This window comes from Pan troglodytes, chromosome 20 (assembly GCF_028858775.2).
Source record: "Pan troglodytes isolate AG18354 chromosome 20, NHGRI_mPanTro3-v2.0_pri, whole genome shotgun sequence".
NCBI lineage: Eukaryota > Metazoa > Chordata > Mammalia > Primates > Hominidae > Pan > Pan troglodytes.
The window spans coordinates 12700146-12719414 of NC_072418.2; the positions used below are offsets into that span (position 1 = coordinate 12700146).

General features: G+C 50.5%; 1 protein-coding gene across 2 annotated transcripts in view; it reads right to left on the reverse strand.

The window, feature by feature from the left end:
• Positions 1 to 19269, reverse strand: part of COL5A3 (collagen type V alpha 3 chain) — a 51833-nt gene that overhangs the window by 12136 nt on the left and 20428 nt on the right. For both annotated transcript variants that reach the window (XM_016934960.4, XM_016934962.4), the window contains exons 25-53: positions 18674 to 18727; positions 18527 to 18571; positions 18329 to 18382; positions 15880 to 15924; positions 15719 to 15772; positions 15480 to 15587; positions 14993 to 15046; positions 11272 to 11325; positions 10294 to 10338; positions 10012 to 10065; positions 9854 to 9898; positions 9200 to 9253; positions 9045 to 9098; positions 8572 to 8625; positions 8340 to 8447; positions 8099 to 8188; positions 7778 to 7831; positions 6798 to 6905; positions 6569 to 6676; positions 6433 to 6486; positions 5762 to 5815; positions 3557 to 3664; positions 3427 to 3480; positions 3173 to 3226; positions 3010 to 3063; positions 2824 to 2877; positions 2173 to 2280; positions 487 to 540; positions 257 to 310 (exon numbers count right to left, since the gene is read on the reverse strand). In XM_016934960.4, the coding sequence (XP_016790449.1) occupies positions 257 to 310; positions 487 to 540; positions 2173 to 2280; positions 2824 to 2877; positions 3010 to 3063; positions 3173 to 3226; positions 3427 to 3480; positions 3557 to 3664; positions 5762 to 5815; positions 6433 to 6486; positions 6569 to 6676; positions 6798 to 6905; positions 7778 to 7831; positions 8099 to 8188; positions 8340 to 8447; positions 8572 to 8625; positions 9045 to 9098; positions 9200 to 9253; positions 9854 to 9898; positions 10012 to 10065; positions 10294 to 10338; positions 11272 to 11325; positions 14993 to 15046; positions 15480 to 15587; positions 15719 to 15772; positions 15880 to 15924; positions 18329 to 18382; positions 18527 to 18571; positions 18674 to 18727 (1890 nt within the window). The remainder of the gene's footprint in view (positions 1 to 256; positions 311 to 486; positions 541 to 2172; positions 2281 to 2823; positions 2878 to 3009; positions 3064 to 3172; positions 3227 to 3426; positions 3481 to 3556; positions 3665 to 5761; positions 5816 to 6432; positions 6487 to 6568; positions 6677 to 6797; positions 6906 to 7777; positions 7832 to 8098; positions 8189 to 8339; positions 8448 to 8571; positions 8626 to 9044; positions 9099 to 9199; positions 9254 to 9853; positions 9899 to 10011; positions 10066 to 10293; positions 10339 to 11271; positions 11326 to 14992; positions 15047 to 15479; positions 15588 to 15718; positions 15773 to 15879; positions 15925 to 18328; positions 18383 to 18526; positions 18572 to 18673; positions 18728 to 19269) is intronic.

The window sequence follows — 19269 nt, forward strand, 5'->3', positions numbered from 1 at the left end:
TGTTTGAGCCTGACTGTTTTAGGACGCCTTGGACCAGAGGACAGCCTTCCCCAAGCCTCACCCCAGCACCGGGTACTCCCACCTCCCACCTACTCCCTCAAGCTGCTCACATTCCTGGGGGTCCCCAGAGAGGTGAAGCGGGAGCATCTGCAGGGGCCTTGGGTACCCCACTAGCCCACTCCCCTGCCCCCCAGTTCACTCACTCATTAGCTCCCCAACCCCCCCTCAGCACCACACCCTCTGTTTTCCCACTCACCGGTCCCCCAACATCACCAGGGTCTCCCTTCTCCCCTGGGGAACCATCTATGCCCTGCATGGGGGGAAGACAGAGTTGGGAGGGGTGATGAGGGTACGTGAAAATTTGGGGTGGGGCTGGGCGGCAAAAGAACATTTTTGGTTCCACTGTCAGTGCCCAGGTCTGTGGGGGTAGGGAGATGGGGACAGAATTAGGAAATATGCCAGGATTGGGGAGGGGGTCACACTCACTGAAACTCCAGGGTCTCCTGGGGGCCCTAGATCTCCGGGGAGCCCCGTGGGGCCCTGGAACACAGAATGATTAATAATCACATCTCTGAATTGTGGAGCAATCATGCATTTATGGAACAGATCAACTGAATCCAGGAACAGTTTGGTTTCTGGGGACACATTAGTGAACAAAACATAAAATCCCTGGCTTGGTAGAGCGAACATTCTCGTGTTTCATGGGTGCAGACGCTGAGCTAAGAATGCCGCACGCATGGTCTCACTGCAGCCTCCTCACAGCCTCTTAGCTCGGGACTTACAGAGAAAACTGGCCATTCATTTGTCTATTCATTCATTCATTCGTCCATTCATTCATTCATTCATCCATCCATCCATCCATCCATCCATTCATACACTCAGAGAAGGGACACGCCAAACAATGCCATTCAAGTCGAGGTCCCACAGATGCTAAAGCCCCTTCCTGACCTCCACCCACCCCAAACTCTACTGTGGTGACAGAAGGGCCTCAACCTTCGCCTCAAAGCCAAATCCCACATCCACCCCAAATCTGACCCAATTCAACCTTAATCTTTGCAACAGTGTTAGAATGATCTGCCGTGAAATCAACTTTCTTGCCATTCAATGATGTATAACCACTGCACGTTTATGTTTCATTCACACATTTACTCACTAATTCAAGTGTTAGAATGATCTGCTGTGAAATTCAACTTTCTTGCCATTCAATGATGTATAACCACTGCACGTTTATGTTTCATTCACACATTTACTCACTAATTCACTCATCCATCCATCCATTCGTTTATTCACTCATCTCTTCAGTCATTTTGTTCACTTACGCCTCTGTCCATTCATTCATGCATCCATTCACTCATTCACTCACTCATTTGTCCATTTGGCCACTCATTCATTCATCCATTCATTCATATTCATGCATCCATTAATTTACTTATTCATCCATTAATTTACTCATTCATCCATTCATTCACTCATTTATTCGTACACATTTATTCATTCACATATTCATATATCCACTGATTTATTCATTTTTCCATTAATTCACTCATTCACCCATTCATTCCCTCGTTCATCCATTCATTCACTCGTTCGTCCATTCACTCATTTATTCATCCATTTATTCATTCACATATTCATCCATCCACTGAGTTATTCACTTGTCCATTCATTAATTCACTCATTCATACATTCATCCACTCATTTATTAATCCATCCATCCACCCATTCATTCATTCATCCGTGTTCTGGGGGTTACTCATGAGATCAGTAAATTAGAGGATGCAATCCCTGGCTAGAAGTTTGGGAGAGTTTTGGCTGAGCGCGGTGGCTCATGCCTGTAATCCCAGCACTTTGGGAGGCTGAGGCATGCGGATCACGAGGTCAGGAGATCGAGACCATCCTGGCCAACATAGTGAACACCCATCTCTACTAAAAATACAAAAATTAGCTGGGTGTGGTGGCGCGTGCCTGTAGTCCTGGCTACTTGGGAGGCTGAGGCAGAAGAATCGCTTGAACCCGGAAGACGGAGGTTGCAGTGAGCTGAGATCATGCCACTGCACTCCAGCCTGGTGACAGAGCAAGACTCCATCTCAAAAAAAAAAAAAGTTTGGGAGAGCTTCAAGTACATTCAAGTGCCCCCTCCCATGTCTGCCCCCAATTCCCCCCAGGACTCACCACGCTCCCTTTGGCTCCATCCTCTCCAGGGGGACCTTTCTTGCCTGGGGGTCCAGCAGCTCCAGATGGGCCTGAGTCCCCCTTTTCACCAATGTCTCCCTTGGGCCCCTTTACAGAAAGAGGTCAGAGGTCAGAGTGGCCTGGACTCTCCAGGGATCAAGGATTAGCAAACTTGGATTCAGGCATTGGGGTGGTCTGGGACTTTTCTGGGGTCAGGGTTCAGAGTAGCCTAGGTTGTCCAAGGGTCAAAGGTCAGAAGGAGCTAGGACTTAAGACAGTGAAAGGTCTGGATGGTCTAGGTGCCCATTGGTCATGTGCAAGGTTGGCCTAGCCCATGTGCTGCCCTTGAGCGAATTAGAAGAGGGGCCCCATCTGGGCAACTCATCCTCAAGTCAGGACTCATGACTCAGATTTGAGCCCTCACCTATCCCCTGGGTCATGTAGTCTTGTGCAGTGTGCAACCTGCAGAACTGTACATAGCAGCCCTATCTGAGACCTTCCAGGTGTCCTTCCTCAAGGTAATCAGGGACGGCCCCAGGACAAGGGTGAGTGGATGATCTTGGACTGTCCAGAGGTCAAAGTGGCCCAAGATGCCCAGGGGTCAGGGGTTCCCTGAGTTGGGTGCAGGGACCACATCACACAGTCACTCACCGGGATGCCTGGGGCTCCTGGAGGCCCTGGGTCTCCAGCGTCCCCTGGCTCACCCTGCAGGAGGCAAAGTGAGAGTGGGGAGAGGTCCCATCCTAGCAGACAGGGAGGGGCTCCCCAGAACGTCCCTGCCCAATAGGACTAGATTTATCTCTTCCCCCCGTGCAGCCCCTGCCTTCCCTCGCTCACCTTCTCACCCACGGCGCCTGGCTGACCAACTCCTCCAGGCAGCCCTGGAGTGCCCTGGAGAGACAGCAAGGGGTAAGAGTGGGACTGTGGAATCCCAATATCCTCTTCTTAGGAAATGGGTGTCCCCATCTCTGAGCCTTCCTGGCCCCCCAAGAGCTCTCACCTCTGATCCACTGGGGCCTTGGGGACCCCGAGGACCTGGAGCTCCATGGGGACCCTGTGGAAGGTCAGAATTAGTATCCAGTGACCCCAGGGCCCCCCCCCCCCAAAAGGCCACATTGACCACAGATACCACTGTCAATGCTGGTGACCCTCAGGGCCCTTAAAATGACAATGTCCCTCAAATGAATCTAATGCCTGCCGCCAACCTATAACCCCACCATCCTCCCCCTCCCACCTTCCTCTGGGAGTGCATACCATGGACCCGACGTCTCCGACCTCCCCTTTCTCTCCGGGAGGGCCTGGCAGCCCCTGTGGAACAAAGAAGCAAGATTGGGGCACCAGGTAGGGAGAATCAGAAGTGCCACCCCCAAACCCAGACACCCACCTGCAGTCCAGGAGGGCCAATCACCCCCACAAAGCCTCTGACTCCGTCATCTCCTTTCTGCCCAAAGAGGCCTGGGGGTCCCCGGCGGCCCTGAGCCCCGTCTGCTCCCTGGAAGAACACAAACAGGGGCACATTTAAGGTCTGGGTCAGTGATTAGGGCAGAGTGAGACTCAAGGGTCAAGACTGAAGTTAAGGGTTGGAGTCAGGGTTCAGATTAAGTTTAGAGAGGGTCAATGTTGAGTTGGAGTCGGGGTCTAGGTTAAGGAACAGGGCTTGGGAATGAAGTCAAGGGTTGAGTCAAAGTGTTAAACAGTGAGTCGGATTTGCAGTTGAGGTTCAGGTCTTGGGCAGGGTTCAAGTGGGATTGAGATGGAATTTAGGGTTGGGTTTGAGGTTGGGCCCAGGGTCATATTCAAAGTTTGAGTTCAGGTCTGGGGTCAGCATTGGAAGAGTGGGTCAGAATTGGGGTTAAGGATAGGGCCGTATGTTCCTATTGTATGGTAATAGACAAAAAAGGACAGGTCTGGGTCAGGGCTTGGTTAAGAGATTTGAAGATAAGGCTTTTGTTTGTTTGTTTTTGTTTGTTTTTGTTTGTTTGTTTTTGTTTTTTGTTTTGTTTTGTTTTGAGAAGGAGTCTCACTCTGTCACCCAGGCTGGAGTGCAGTGGCGCAATCTCTGCTCACTGCAACCTCTGCCTCCCTGGTTCAAGCAATTCTCCTGCTTCAGTCTCCTGAATAGCTGGGATTACAAGTGTGTGCCACTGTGCCTGGCTTTTTTTTTTTTTTTTTTTTTCTTTTCCCTCTTTTGAGACGGAGTCTCCCTCTATCGCACAGGCTGGAGTGCAGTGGTGCTATCTTGGCTCACTGCAACCTCTGCCTCCTGGGTTCAAGCAATTCTCCTGGCACAGCCTCCCAAGTAGCTGGGATTACAGGGGCCCGCCACCATGCCCAGCTAATTTTTTTTTTTTTTGTATTTTTAGTAGAGATGGGGTTTCACCATTTTGGCCAGGCTGATATTGAACTCCTGACCTCAGGTGATCCACCCGCCTTGGCCTCCCAAAGTACTATGATTACAGGCATGAGCCACTGCACCTGGCTGGAGATAAGGTTTGAGTAGAACTGAGGTTAAGGTCATGAGTAGAGTTGAGACTGGGGCTGAAGTGGGGGTTCAGAGCTGGGTTTAGGTTGGAATTTAGTCTGATTTTAAGGTTGAGTGTATATTGGACATCGATATAGAGGGGCAGATCAAAGTTGAGCATGAGGTTGAGATTGAACCAGATTCTGGGGTTGAGTCCATATTAGATGTTGGCATTGAGGGGAAGACATGGTTGGAGTTGAGATTGAGCCAAATTCTGGGGGTGAGTTCATATTGGATTTTGGTATTGAGGGAAAGACATGGTTGGGTTGGGATTGGGCAGGATTCTGGGGTTGAGTTCACACTGGGTGTTGGTATTGAGGGGGAACACATGGTTGGGTTGGGATTGAATCAGATTCTGGGGTTGAGTTCACATTGGGTGTCAGCATTGAGGGGAAGACATGGTTGGATTGGGATTGAGCCAAATTCTAGGGTTGAGTTCATATTGGGTGTCGGTATTGAGGGAAATACATGGTTGGGTTGGGATTGGGCCAGATTCTGGGGTTGAGTTCCCATTGGGTGTTGGCATTGAGGGGAAGACACAGTTGGGTCAGGATTGAATCAGATTCTGGGGGTGAGTTCATATTGGGTGTCGGTATTGAGGGGAAGACATGGTTGGGTTGGGATTGAATCAGATTCTGGGGTTGGGTTCACATTGGGTGTCGGCATTGAGGGGAAGACATAGTTGGGTTGAGATTGGGCCAAATTCTGGGGTTGAGTTCACATTGCATGTCGGTATTGAGAAGAAGACATGGTTGGGTTGGGGTTGACTCCGAATCTGGGATTGGGTTCATACTGGGTGTTTGTACTGAGGGGAAGACATGGTTGGGTTGGGATTGAATCAGATTCTGAGGGTGAGTTCATATTGAGTGTCGGTATTGAGGGGACAACATGGTTGGGTTGGGATTGACTCCGATTCTTGGATTGAGTTCACATTGGGTGTCAGTACTGAGGGAAGATCAGGGTTGGGTTTGAGGTTTGGATTAAGTCAGTGTGCTTCCACTGTCATTTGCTCCCACTATCCCTCCCTTCAAGGATCCAGAGAAGGACTGAAAAGCTGGGGGCACTCACCGGGGGACCTGGGTGTCCTGCAGGACCCCGTATCCCTGGTTGTCCAGGTGGGCCCTGGGAGAACAGGAAACAGAATAAAAAATTCCCTCAGGTTTAAGATTAGAGAGGGCACTGGAGCTATCAATCACTGCCTCCCACACCCCCTTTATGAGAACAACTTCCCCTACCAGGCAGCAACAGCTACATCCCCCCAAATCCTGTCTTCTCAGCCACCAACAGATGCGATCAGACAGACGTCTGTCCTAAGCCCAGCCCTGGCCACAAGTTCCACCAAGACCCAGGGACGAAGCTGGCTCAATGATGCAAGCCACTGGAGCTGACATTCGGGGTGAGGGGAAGTTGGGTATCAGATGCTTCAGTGCCTGCCACGCAGAGTCACAGGCAGAGGGAAGGACGTGTCACTAAGAATGGAGACGGTTACCCGCACCCCAGTGCCTTTCCAGTTCTTTGGGAGCCCCAGCTATCCCTATCCTGTCTGCAGTTGGGTTCTGTGGACCCATCGCTCCAGGCAGCTCAAGTACCTTCTGTTGCATGTAATTGTCAAGATGGTACCCGAGAAGGCAGAAAACTCCATGGCCTCTCCTACCCCATGGAGAATGATCTCTACATCCCTGGCCTCCTCTTTCTTCTGCTACCCACCCCACCCTGCCTCACTGGGGATCTTCACTCACCACATCTCCTTTATCGCCTTTACTCCCCTTGTGTCCGGGGGCACCCACATCCCCCTGCAGAGGAAATGGGATGAAGGACCCAGATTCCATTCACCCCCATCCTCCCCTGGACCCTTCCTCTCTGTGAACCCCTCACCTTGTCCCCTTCCTCGCCAGAAGGCCCAGCAGCTCCAGGGGGTCCCAGAGGCCCCAGGGGCCCTGGGATCCCATCTTTGCCAGTGGGGCCAGGGGGGCCACGTTCTCCCTGTTGTGGGGAATGGAAAGGGGGATGTCAGGGCAGGAATGTCCTGCAGGAGCCATGTCCTGGGATGTGGCAGGGCCAGACCCTGAGGAGGCCCTAGGAATGGGATGGGCAAGTCGCTTACCGGGGACCCCTTCTCGCCTGCAGTGCCAACAGGGCCTTGGCTGCCACTTTGGCCAGGAAGTCCAATGCCTCCTGCTGGGCCCAAAGGACCGCGCTCACCAGGGGAGCCCTGAGAACAGGGGTGATGAGTCAGGTATAATACCAGTAGTAGCTGTCCTTTATGGAGGGTTTTTAAGCCACCAGGCACTGAGTTCTGAGGTTACCAGGATTGTATCTAACCTGTTCCCTTCCTGCAGCAGCCAGAGGGTGCCTGTGAGCACCTGAGGGGCAGGGCATATTCTTCTCCTGCTCAAGAACCCTCCATGGCTCCCATCTCACTTAGAACAAAAGCCATAGTCCTCCTGGCAGCCTATATATATATATATATATATATATATATATATATATATATATTTGTAGAGACAGGACCTGGCTATGTTGCCCAGGCTGGTCTCAAACTCCTGGGCTCAAGCGATCCTCCAGCCTCAGCCTCCCAAAGAGCTGGGATTATAGGCATGAGCAACTACACCTGGCCCAAGAAAAGGGGTTTTTATATGTTGATGGCCAATGCACAGGTAAGTATTTGTTGGATAACTGATCTCAATGAGGTTTGTGATCATACATGAGACGAGGCTTCTCATCATGGCTATTTTACAGACAAGGAAACTGAGGCTTGTCAAGGAATACAACAGCCCAGCCAGTGAGCAACAGAACTGACCTTGGCTCACTGCAACCTCCACCTCCCAGGTTCAAGCGATTCTCCTGCCTCAGCCTCTAGAGTAGCTGGGATTACAGGCATCCGCCTCCATGCCTGGCTAATTTTTGTATTTTTAGTGGAGACGGGGTTCCACCATGTTGGCCAGGCTGATCTTGAACTCCTGACCTCAAGTGATCTGCCTGCCTCGGCCTCCATCATGGGTTTTATCATGACAATGTCAAGCTTCCAAGACACCTTGAGTCCCCTCCACCCTGCCCCCACCCAGCACATGGGGTTATACTTACATTGGCCCCCACGGGCCCTGGGGGGCCCTTATCACCCTTTAAGCCAGTAGGTCCCTGAAGGAGGAGATAATTCACAGTTAAGAGACTCCCAAGGGTGTCCCCAGGTCCTGTCTTCCTCTGTGGGGAGCTTACAGTCCCCACCTCTCTCCTGGGACTGGACACTGAGCTTTGAGGGGTCTGCCTTCCCCAGTTCCCTCCACCATTTTTTTTGCTTTCATCATTTCCCGCACCCCAAATGCTGTTCCCCATCCCCTCCCCTGACCCCCCCCCCATCCTTTCCTTCTCTAAGGGACATGCAGGAGGGTCTCCAAAGATACTCACCGGGTCCCCAGGGCCCCCCTTGGGGCCGGGAAAGCCCCTGAGTCCAGCTGGCCCTTCTTTCCCAAGGGGTCCTGGTGGTCCCAGTTCCCCCTACAGGAGTGCAAAGGAGGGAAGTCAAGCTCCAGGGAGGGGATGTCTCCCTCCAATCTGTGACTCAGGGCCCCCTCCCCCATGAGACTGATTCTGAGTCCTTGGTTGATCTTGGATGTTCAACCAAGATCTCCAATGGACAGTGTCTCACCTTGGCCCCCTCTCTGCCTTCCAGGCCAGGAAGACCTTGCTCACCAGGAGGTCCAGGGGGGCCTGGAGGCCCCCTTTCACCCAGAGGTCCCACTTCTCCTGTCTTTCCCTGGTGAGGAAGAAGGGTCCTGTTGAGTGGGGGTGGCCTAGGGGAGTCGCTCAGGAGTCCAGCTTTCCCCTAAATATCCCCCAACTGGTACAAAACAAGGGAGGTTTATGGAGTCCACTCTGACCTGAGGGCCTAAGACACCAGCTGGTCCAGGCGGGCCTGTCTGACCTTGGAAGCCCTAGAGAGAAAAATTAAATGCAGGGGCGGTGTTACATGGGGAAGGGATGGAGGAGCGGGAGACAGGGAAGGCCTGATAGGATCAGGAATCTAGCCGGGTCCGGTGGCTCACGCCTGTAATCCCAGCACTTTGGGAGGCAGAGGCAGGTGGGTCACTTGAAGCCAGGAGTTTGAGAGCAGCCTGGTCAACATGATGAAGACCCGTCTCTACTAAAAATACAAAAATTAGCCAGGCATGGTGGCACGCGCCTGTAGTGCCACTCAGGAGGCTGAGGCAGGAGAATTGCTTGAACGTGGGAGGCAAAGGTTGCAGTGAGCCGAGATTGCCCCACTGCACTCTAGCCCGGGTGACAGAGTGAGACTCTGTCTCAAAAAGAAAAAAAAAAAGGATCAGGAATCAAAGGTTGAGGGGTTACTCACCAGTTCTCCTCTCTGTCCAGGGTGCCCTGGTCGCCCATCTTTACCTTGGTGACCCTGGGGGATGAGGTGGGAAAGAGTTGGGGCACAGATACAGGGCTTCCTCCCTTCCCACATCCTCCACCCACCCAACCCCCAATGAGGGTGACCTCACTCACAGGGGGGCCCTTTGGCCCAGGGAATCCTGGAGGGCCTTGCAGACCAGGGAGGCCCTGAAATGGAACCAGAAATCATTATCTCATCCCTCCTGCCTCCCTGCCCACTCCCTGAGCCCCACATAATGACAACAGGATCGAGCACATATTGAGTGCTTACTGCATGCCAGGCATGGGCAGGGCATTCTCCACAAGTCAGTCATTTTATTCACCACTGTAGCCCTTTGGGTTGGAGACTGAGGTTACTCTCATTTTACAGAGGAGAAAACTAAGGCACAGAGTGGTTAAGTGACTTGCCCAAGGTCACACAGTAGGTGAGTGGCAGAGCCAGGACTTGAACTCATGGCTCTCTGACTTCAGAGGCTGTGCTCCTTCTTTTTTTCTTTTCTTAAAGATGGAGTCTTGCTCTGTCACCCAAGCTGGAGTGCAGTGGTGTGATTAGCTCACTTCAGCTTCCAACTCCTGGGCTCAAGCAATTCTCTCATCTCAGCTTCCAGCATAGGTGGGACTACAGGCATGCACCACCACACCCAATTAAGCTGTGCTCTTACCACTGCATTATAATGTCTCTTCATCTCTTGGGCTTGTCCTCCACTCAGAATCTCTCTCTCACACACACACATTCACACACACACACACACACACACACACACTCACCTTTTCTCCAGGGATCCCAGGGGCTCCATCCTGGCCCACATCGCCCTAGGACAGAGTGAATGAGACTCAGGCCCCAGAACAAACTCAACTGGGAAGAATTTGGAGGGACTGGCTGAGCCTGGGGCATGGGGGGCCTTGATTGCCCACCCATCCCATACCTTGGGGCCTGGTTGCCCTGTGGCACCCGGTTGCCCCCTCTCTCCACGGGAACCCTGAACAAAAAAAAAAGGCAAAGATCAGATATGAGGGGGTGGGGGAGCCTGGGAGATGAGACCAAGTCTTCCAGGTCCCCTCCCCTTGTGACTCCCTCTCCTGCCCGACCAGGGACATTGATATAACCCAAACCCTTTCCCTGCCCACAGATGACCTCTCCACTACCTTTCCTTCCCAGCCCTGTCCCCAAGTCCCAGCAGGGTAGGGGGCACTGTCTATTTTCTTACTGGTGGTCCCCGCTCTCCTTCCAGGCCTGGCTGACCTGCCTTTCCCTGAAAATGAATTGTAAGAGAGAAAGCAGAAGAGAGTTAGGGTGCAAAGGTATGATGCAAACACAAAAAGACACCCAGTCACAGACCCAGAAAGCTGTCTGTCACATATTTATTCACAAGCTTTTCAGTCATACACATACACACAAATACAACTTATACTCAAAACCACACAAAGATCTCAAACACACAATTACAACTATGATTGCATCTACAGAGTACAAACGTGCAAGCATGTTTGCCCACAAGACATATATTCATCACAGCTGTGCAGTATGCATACATGATTGCATGTAATCGTGGCATGCATTTAGCAATCCACAGCCTGAAGATGACACAGAACTCATCATGCAATACATCTCTTGCACACATGTATACCCACTGTAAACACATGCAGGCCTGGATTCAGCTGAGGACTTTGTCTTGGTAAGCACAGCAGTATACATACACTCATGTACGTACATACAATGTTCATTAACACTGTTACAATACACACACAGCAACACAAATACAATACATGCATGTATACCCATCACTCAGTGTGCACAGAAACACACACTTGTGTATACACATGTCCTTTCACGCATATGTACAAGCTTCTTGCACACATTTATGCCCACCATCATGCAAAGTGCACACAGATTCATGCCCTTGTTCACCCAGGCACAGGCCTGCAGGCTGCGGCATTCAAACCCTGTCTCATCTATATTGAAAGATACATGAAACACATATACATGTGCTTACAGTCATATTCATGATAATACCATGTGTAATCACCTACATGTGTCATGCATTGCATATAATAGCATGTGTGCACACAAATGCTTCCAGGCATAGACACAAACACCCAGGGTCCACCCATCATCAGACACAACCACACATGCTGTTCCCCTCAGACAAGTTCTCCCCTCTCCCTTACCCCTGGTCATGACTCACCGACTTCCCTTTCTCTCCTGTGGGTCCCAGGGGACCGGGAAATCCAATAGATCCCTGAGTGGAGAGAATTAGAAAGAAGACATGAGGGTGAGGAGTGAGTGGTGGGTGGAATTGGCCCCTCATACCATCCTTTGAGGCATTTCCAGGTCACTGATTCCAGAAGCTTCCTTGGTCTCTACAGCCCCAGCCTCCTACAAGGCAGCCCTCTTCTCTCCTCTCCCCTCCTCTCCTCCCTTCTCATTTCACTGCAGCCCTTTGCACTGGCTGCTGTCTTTGGCTGAAATGCTCGTCTCCTAGGCCTCCACAAAGTCAGCCACTCCTGACGATTTAGATCTCATTCAGATGTCACCTCCTTAGAATGCCTTTCTGCCACCATCCTGGCTTCCACATTGCCCAAGTCACCCTCTGTCTGCCACATTGTGCTATTTTGTTTTCCCAAGAACACTTGCATTGAAATGACCCTTATTGACTTATTTATTCAATGCCTGTTTTTCCCCACTGTGACATAGCTCACTGGTCTTATTCCCCACTGCCTGGCACACGGTGAGTGCTTTTTAATATTTGTTAACTGACCCCAGTCCATGCTGGAGGAACCCTTCCTCCACCTGGGGGAAGACATCACAGGCTCTGATATCCTCTCCCACACCTCACTGTGCAGACTGAGTTCAGATCAGAAAAGACAGTTGCCCAAGTTACGCAGTCCGTAGTGGCATCCTGCCTCAAAGCCCATTTCAGGCTCCCTCTACTCTCCCTTCCCATCTGGGGGTTCCATGGTCTCTATACTCTTTTTTTGTTTGTTTTATTTTTAAGAGACAGAGTCTCACTTTGTCACCCAGGCTGGAGTGCAGTGGTGCAATCATAGCTCACTGCAGCTTCAACCTTTTGGGCTCAAGTGATCCTCCTACCTCAACCTCCTGAATAGCTGGGACTACAGGTTCACGCCACCATGTCCAGCTAATTTTTGAAATAAATTTTTAGTAGATATGGGGTCTCACTATGTTGCCCAGGCTGGTCTTGAACTCCCGGCCTCTAGTGATTCTCCTACCTCAGCCTCTGAAAGTGCTGAGATTACAGGTGTGAGCCACCAACCTGGCCCCAACACTCTTCAAGGATCCTGAACACATGCACACAAGGACTTTCTAAAATCTTAGTCTATGCCAGGTACAGTGGCTTACGCTTGTAATCCCAGCACTTTGGGAGGCCAAGGTAGGAGAATCACTTGAAGCTGGGAGTTTGAGATCAGCCTGGGCAACATAGCGAGACCCTGTCTCTGTAAAAAATTTAAAAATTCATCAGGTGGTGCGCACCTGTCGTTCCCAGCTACTCAGGAGGCTGAGGCAGGAGGACTGCTTGAGTCCAAGAATTGGGGGCTGCAATAAGCTATGATTGCACTATTGCACTCCAGCCTGAATGACAGAGTGACACCCTGTCTGAAAGGAAAGCAAGCAAGCAAGCAAAAAGAAAGAAGAAAGAAAGAGAGAGAGAGAGAGAGAAAGAAAGAAAGAAGAGAGAGAGAGAGAAAGAAAGACAGACAGAAAGAAAGAAAGAAAAAAGAAGAAAGAAAGAAGGAAAGAAAGAGAAAAAAGAAGGAAAAGAAAAGAAAAAAGAGAGAGGGACGCAGTGAGGGAGGGAGGGAAGAAAGGACGGAAGGAAGAAAGGAGGAAGGAAGGAGAATAAAGTTGTCCATCAAAACTAAGCTTCAAAGTTTTTTTCTCAATCGTTAAAAAGAAAAAAAAAATCTAAGTTAAAGGAAAAGGAGTCAATGTAAAGGGAAATCACTGAAAAAATTAAAAAAAAAAAACCACTGTCAAATCCAACGTAGGCAAGATAACTATCAGCTCAACAGTGCAAAAATGTGAAACTCTAGGAGGATTCTGCACTCAATTATCTTCCCAAATGTCTATTTTTTTTTCTTTTGAGACAGAGTCTCACTCTGTTGCCCAGGGTGGGGTAAGTGGCACGATCTCAGCTCACTGCATCCTCTGCTTCCCGGGCTCAAGCAATTCTCCTGCCTCAGCCTCCATGTACCTGGGATTACAGGCACCCGCCACTGCACCCAGCTAATTCTTGTATTTTTAGTAGAGATGGGGTTCTGCCATGTTGGCCAGGCTGGTGGTGAACTCCCGACCTCAGGTGATCCACTCGCCTCGGCCTCCCAAAGTGCTGGGATTACAGCCATGAGCCACTGCGCCCAGCCCCAAATGTCTTTAGGTTCCTGCTCTACTCTAGAGAAACAGAACTCATCAGTGATATAATATGGGAATAGTTTAGGCAGAAAAATGAATCTCATCAGTGTCCTCACCCATCAAAACATTGGCAAACAAATGTTATGTTTTCATATAAGTACGTTTTTGCATAAGTACATTTGACTATAAGTTATAATTAATTCAAGATATGTAAGATGTGTATTTTATGATTCTATGATTCTCCCCTTTAACTGACTTTGTTGGTGAATGAAACTTAATCACACCAAATAAAAGGATCCTACAGTTTTATAATCATTGTCATCATCAGCATTATCAACATTATTATAATCAAATTGATGAGGTGGAAATTACTGGGATGTCTGTTTCACAGCAGAGAAAACAGGCTCAAGAAACTTTCCCAAGATCACATAGCGGGTAAGAGGGCATTTGACCCCAAGTCTGTCTGATGTCAAAGCTCACTTTAAAAAAAAATTTTTTGAGACAGAGTCCCCCTCTGTCACCCACGCTGGGGTGCAGTGGCTCGATCATAGCTCACTGCAGGCTCAATCTCCTTGGGCTCAGGTGATCCTCCCATCTCAGCCTCCCAAGTAGCTGGGACCACATCTGGCTAATTTTTTTTTTTTTTTTTTTTTTTTTTTTTTTGAGATGGAATCTTGCTTTGTCACCAGGCTGGAGTTCAGCGGTGCGATCTTGGCTCACTGCAACCTCTGCCTCCTGGGGTCAAACAATTCTCCTGTCTCAGCCTCTTGGGTAGCTGGGATTACAGGTGCATGCTACTATGCCCAGCTAATTTTTTTGTATTTTTAGTAGTGACAGGGTTTTACCATGTTGGCCAGGCTGGTCTCAAACTCCTGACCTCAAGTGATCCGCCTGCCTCTGCCTCCCAAAGCGTTGGGATTACAGGTGTGAGCCACTGCCCCTGGCCACATCTGGCTAATTTTTTTTTTTTTTTAGATGGAGTTTCGTTCTTGTTGCCCAGGCTGGAGTGCAATGGTGCAATCTCAGCTCACCACAACCTCTGCCTCCTGGGTTCAAGTGATTCTCCTGCCTCAGCCTCCCGAGTGGCTAGGATCACAGGTATGCACCACCACACCCAGCTAATTTTGTATTTTTAGTAGAGATGGGGTTTCTCCATTTTGGCCAGGCTGGTCTCTAACTCCTGACCTCAAGTGATCCGCCTGCGTCTGCCGCCCAAAGTGTTGGGATTACAGCCATGAGCCACTGCGCCCAGCCACATCTGGCTAATTTTTGTATGTTTTCATAGAGACCACGTTTTGCCACGTTGCCCAGTCTGGTCTCGAACTCCTGGGCTCAAGCAATCCTCTCACCTCAGCCTCTCAGGGTGCTGGGATTATAGCCAAGAGCCAACTATGCCTGGCCAAAGCCCACATTTTACATTCTCTCAGTGACCCTTGGGGTGGGCAGCTCATCCCCAAGACCACAGTCTGGACCCCCAGATGTTAGTCTCTGAATCCTGCCCATATCCATCTCCACCCCCACCCCCAGCTTCCTACCTTAGGTCCAGGGCGTCCTGGATAACCTGGGAGGCCTGGCACCCCAAGCTTGCCCTGCAGAAAGGTTATGGGACAAAGGTCAGAAATTGCAACCTGGAGGTCAGAGGCGGAAAGGTCAGGCTGGCTGGGGCATGGTGAATGGGCTAATGGGATGGGAGTTGGGGAAACAAGGTTCAAGTCCTTGCTCCTGCCTGCTAGGGGCATGTCCTTGGGCAGGTCATTCAGCCATTCCAAGTCTCAGTTTTCCTTGTCTGTAAAATGGGATGAAAATGCCTATTGCATGTGGTGGTTATGGAGATGAACACATAAGTTGTGTGCATTAAGTTGCTCTGTAATGCTGAGCTGAGGAATTAAAGATGACAAGGTTGGTAGCAACCTCCTGAGGTCGAAGGTATAATAAAAGGGCAAAGGGCAAAGGGCAAAGGGCAGAGGGAAAAGATTGGGGACACCTTGACTGTGGGAGGCTAGAGGGTGGAGAGTCATTTACCTTCTCCCCAGCTGAGCCTGGGGGCCCCTCCTCGCCAGCCTGCCCCGCCTGCCCCTTCGGCCCCTCAGGACCATCCTCTCCCCGGGGACCTGGAGCTCCGGGTTTCCCCTGGAAGAAAAAGGAGAGTCTTTAATATCCATCTTTTGTCCTTCCTGCTCTGTCTAGCCACAGCTCATCCCCTCCCTATCTTCCCCAAGCCCCCCAGACCCACACCACCCCTCATCTGGAGCTGGTCTTACCTGATCACCTTTGAGCCCCACATCGCCCTTGAAGCCTGGGAAGCCATCCTCTCCCTGGGTGGGAGAGACAGAGGCCAGAAGTGAGGGCCTCGGGGAAGGGACACAACCAGGACCCCATGATTGGGACTCCCTCTCCTCTGATGAGTTCCTTCTCTCCTCACCTTCTCGCCTTTCTCCCCCTGGAGGCCCCGGTTGCCTGAAGTGCCCTGGAAAATAAAAAAAAAAAAACCTCTCAAGCCTCTTCCCTGCTTAAGAAGTGACCCAGACTCAGTCCCCTGCTCTAAAGCAGCCAGGATAGTCCCAAGAGGATGCTAGGCAGAAGCTGGGAAGGGCAGCTTCAGAAGAAATGATCTTTCCCCAGAGGCCCCTCCCTCCCCACTGGAGGCCTCTCAAGGTCATCTGTGCGGGGGTGTGCAGGGAAGGCCAAATTTCCAAGTAAGTGATTCCCATCTCCTGGAGACGCTTTGTCCACAGTTCCTTCTGGCAGGAGAAAGAGGATGAACATTCCAGGCCCGGACCTCATTTTAAAGGCAAAGGAATGTTCCCCATTCTGCCAGCTACAAGGCGACTCTGTGCTTGGCAACCAGATGACCTCTGTGCTTGGCTATGGAGAGAGCGCTTAGTTCAAGTCTGGATGCTGCTCACACCAAACTCTGAAAACTGCACTTGGCTACAACATCTCTGAGCTCAGCGGGCTACAATGAAATTGCGCTTGGATACAATACAGCCCATGTGGTTAGTCTCCAGCTACAGAGAAATTCACTTGATCACAATGTAACTGAGCTTGGCTACAAGTTGTTCTCTAGCTTTGGCTACAATGTAACTAGACTCAACTACAACATAGGGGTTGGCTACAATGTAACTAGACTCAATTACAACATAGGGGTTGGCTACAATGTAACTAGACTCAACTACAACATAGGGGTCAATTAATGTTACTAGAGGCTGGGCATGGTGGCTTACACCTGTAATCCCAACATTTTGGGAGGCAGAGGCTGGAGGATTGCTTGAGCCCAGGAGTTCCAGACCAGCCTGGGCAACATAGAAAAACCTCATCTATACAAGAAGCACAAAAAAAAGAAAAAAGGTAGCCGGATGTGGTGACGTGCACCTATAGTCCCAGCTACCTGGGAGGGTGAGGTGGGAGGATTGATTGAGCCTGGGAGCTCCAGGCTGCAGTGAGTGAACTGTGATGGTGGTACTGCACTCCAGCGTGGGTAACAGAGTGAGACCCTGTCTCAAGAATAATAATCATCATCATCAAATGAAAAAACTGCCAAGCCTGGTGGGATACGCCTATAGTCCTAGCTATTCAGGAGGCTAAAGTGAGGGGATTACTTGAGCACGGGAGTTCAAGGCTGCAGTGAGCCATCATTATGCTGCTATATTCCAGCCTGGGCAACAGAGAAGACCCTGTCTCTAAAAAATAAAACATTTAGGGCCGGGTGTGGTGGCTCATGCCTGTAATCCCAGCACTTTGAGAGGCCGAGGCGGGCGGATCACCTGAGGTCAGGTGTTCAAGACCAGCCTGACCAACATGGAGAAACCCTGTCTCTATTAAAAATACAAAAATTAGCCAGGCGTGGTGGCACATGCCTGTAATACCACTACTCGAGAGGCTGAGGTGGGAGAATCGCTTGAACCTGGGAGGCAGAGGTTGCGGTGAGCCCAGGTGGCATCATTGCACTCTAGCCTGGGCAACAAGAGCAGAACCAGGTCTCAAAAACAAAAACAAAAAAAGATTTAAAATGTAACTATGCTTGGCTACAATGTAACTCTGAGGGTGATGCTTGCCAGACTCTGTGCCTGCTACAGTATAGCCAATTCCTTGATTATAGTGTGTCTAAGCTTGTCTAATGCACACATGTTCAGGTAAATTACGTCTGTATTTGGCTACAATGTCACTGGACTCAGCTTCCATATGGATATGAACTCTAATGCCCCCCCTGCACCTCTATTTAGCCAGGTTGCAGCTCTTGGCTTAACCCAGCATACTGTGCTTATGTGATTCTGAGCTTGGGTTAGAACACAACCCTCGGGCCAGGCACAGTGGCTCATGCCTGTAATCCCAGCACTTTGGGAAGCCAAGGAGGGTGGATCACCTGAGGTCAGGAGTTCGAGACCAGCCTGGCCAACATGGTGAAACCCTGTCTCTACTAAAAATACAAAAATTACCCAGGAGTGGTGGTGCATGCCTGCAGTCCCAGCTACTCAGGAAGCTGAGGCAGTAGAATCACTTGAATCCGGGAGGAGGCAGAGGTTGCAGTGAGTGGAGATCACTCCACTGCACTCCAGCCTGGGCGACAAAGCGAGACTCTGTCTCAAAAAATAAAAATAAAAAAGAAAAGAAAGAAAAGAAAAGGAAAAAGGAAAAAAGAAAAGAAAGAAATGTGTTTGGCCTCTAATGGGCTTAGCTGTTCTAACAACAAGGTGACAACCACACTGTAAGGCTGTCCTTGGCTGTGCAGCTCCAAACCCCAGTCCCACTACATTTGGCCTGGCCAACTGATTCCCCTCTCCACACATCCAGAAGTTTCTGATGGAGCTGCATGGCATGCCTGAACCAAAGCTGGTAAATCACTCATACCTGCAAGCCCCGGTATCACCTACCTTCACTCCCCGAGGTCCAGGATAGCCCGGAGGGCCTGCCGACCCTGGTGGACCCTGGGAGGAAAATAAGGTCAGTGCCATTCTAGACAGTCCCTTCCACATTCTAAGAGTCCTCATCTCTCTCCTCTGTGGCCCCTGACTGCAGGCCCTGCCTCCCGACCCTCGTCCCCAACCCAGCCTAACCTCCTGGTCACTCACCTGAGCCCCTTTCTCTCCCGTGGGGCCCTCATGTCCTGGGTGACCCTGGGGAAGAAACATTCTAAGTTGTCAGAGACCAAAACTTGCCATTCCAATTCCCAAGGCTCCCCTTTCTCCTTCCTCCTTTTCCCAGCTCGTGGTTCTCACCGGAGGGCCATCGGATCCTGGGAGGCCTGGAATTCCTGGGTTTCCAGGGGGACCCTGAAAGAAGATGAACAGCAGGGGAGAGACAGAGGTGCTCAGAGCCCTGGAGCACCACTAGGATCTACGCAGACATGCAGCCGCCTCAAGGTTAAGAAATAAGCAGACCTCACTGGCCAGGAAATCTATCCCAGTTCTGCCCAAACTTGCTGTGTGACCCCAGGCAAGCCCATTTCCCTCTCTGATCCTCAGAAATCCACTGCCTCTGGGAAGGTTGCAAGGAAGAACATAAAAACAGTACAAGATTGATAGCACAACAGGGTAACTATAGTCAATTATATGTCGCCCAGGTTGGAATGCAGTAGCATGATCTCAGCTCACTGCAACCTCTTCCCAGGTTCAAGTGATTCTCCTGCCTCAGCTTCTCGAGTAGCTGGGACTACAGCACCTGGCTAATTTTTGTAATTTTATTAGAGATGGGGTTTCACTATGCTGGCCAGGCTGGTCTCAAACTCCTGACCTCAAGTGATCCACCCACCTCGGCCTCCCAAAGTGCTGAGATTACACGTGTGAGCCACTGTGCCCGGCTTCAGTAATAATTT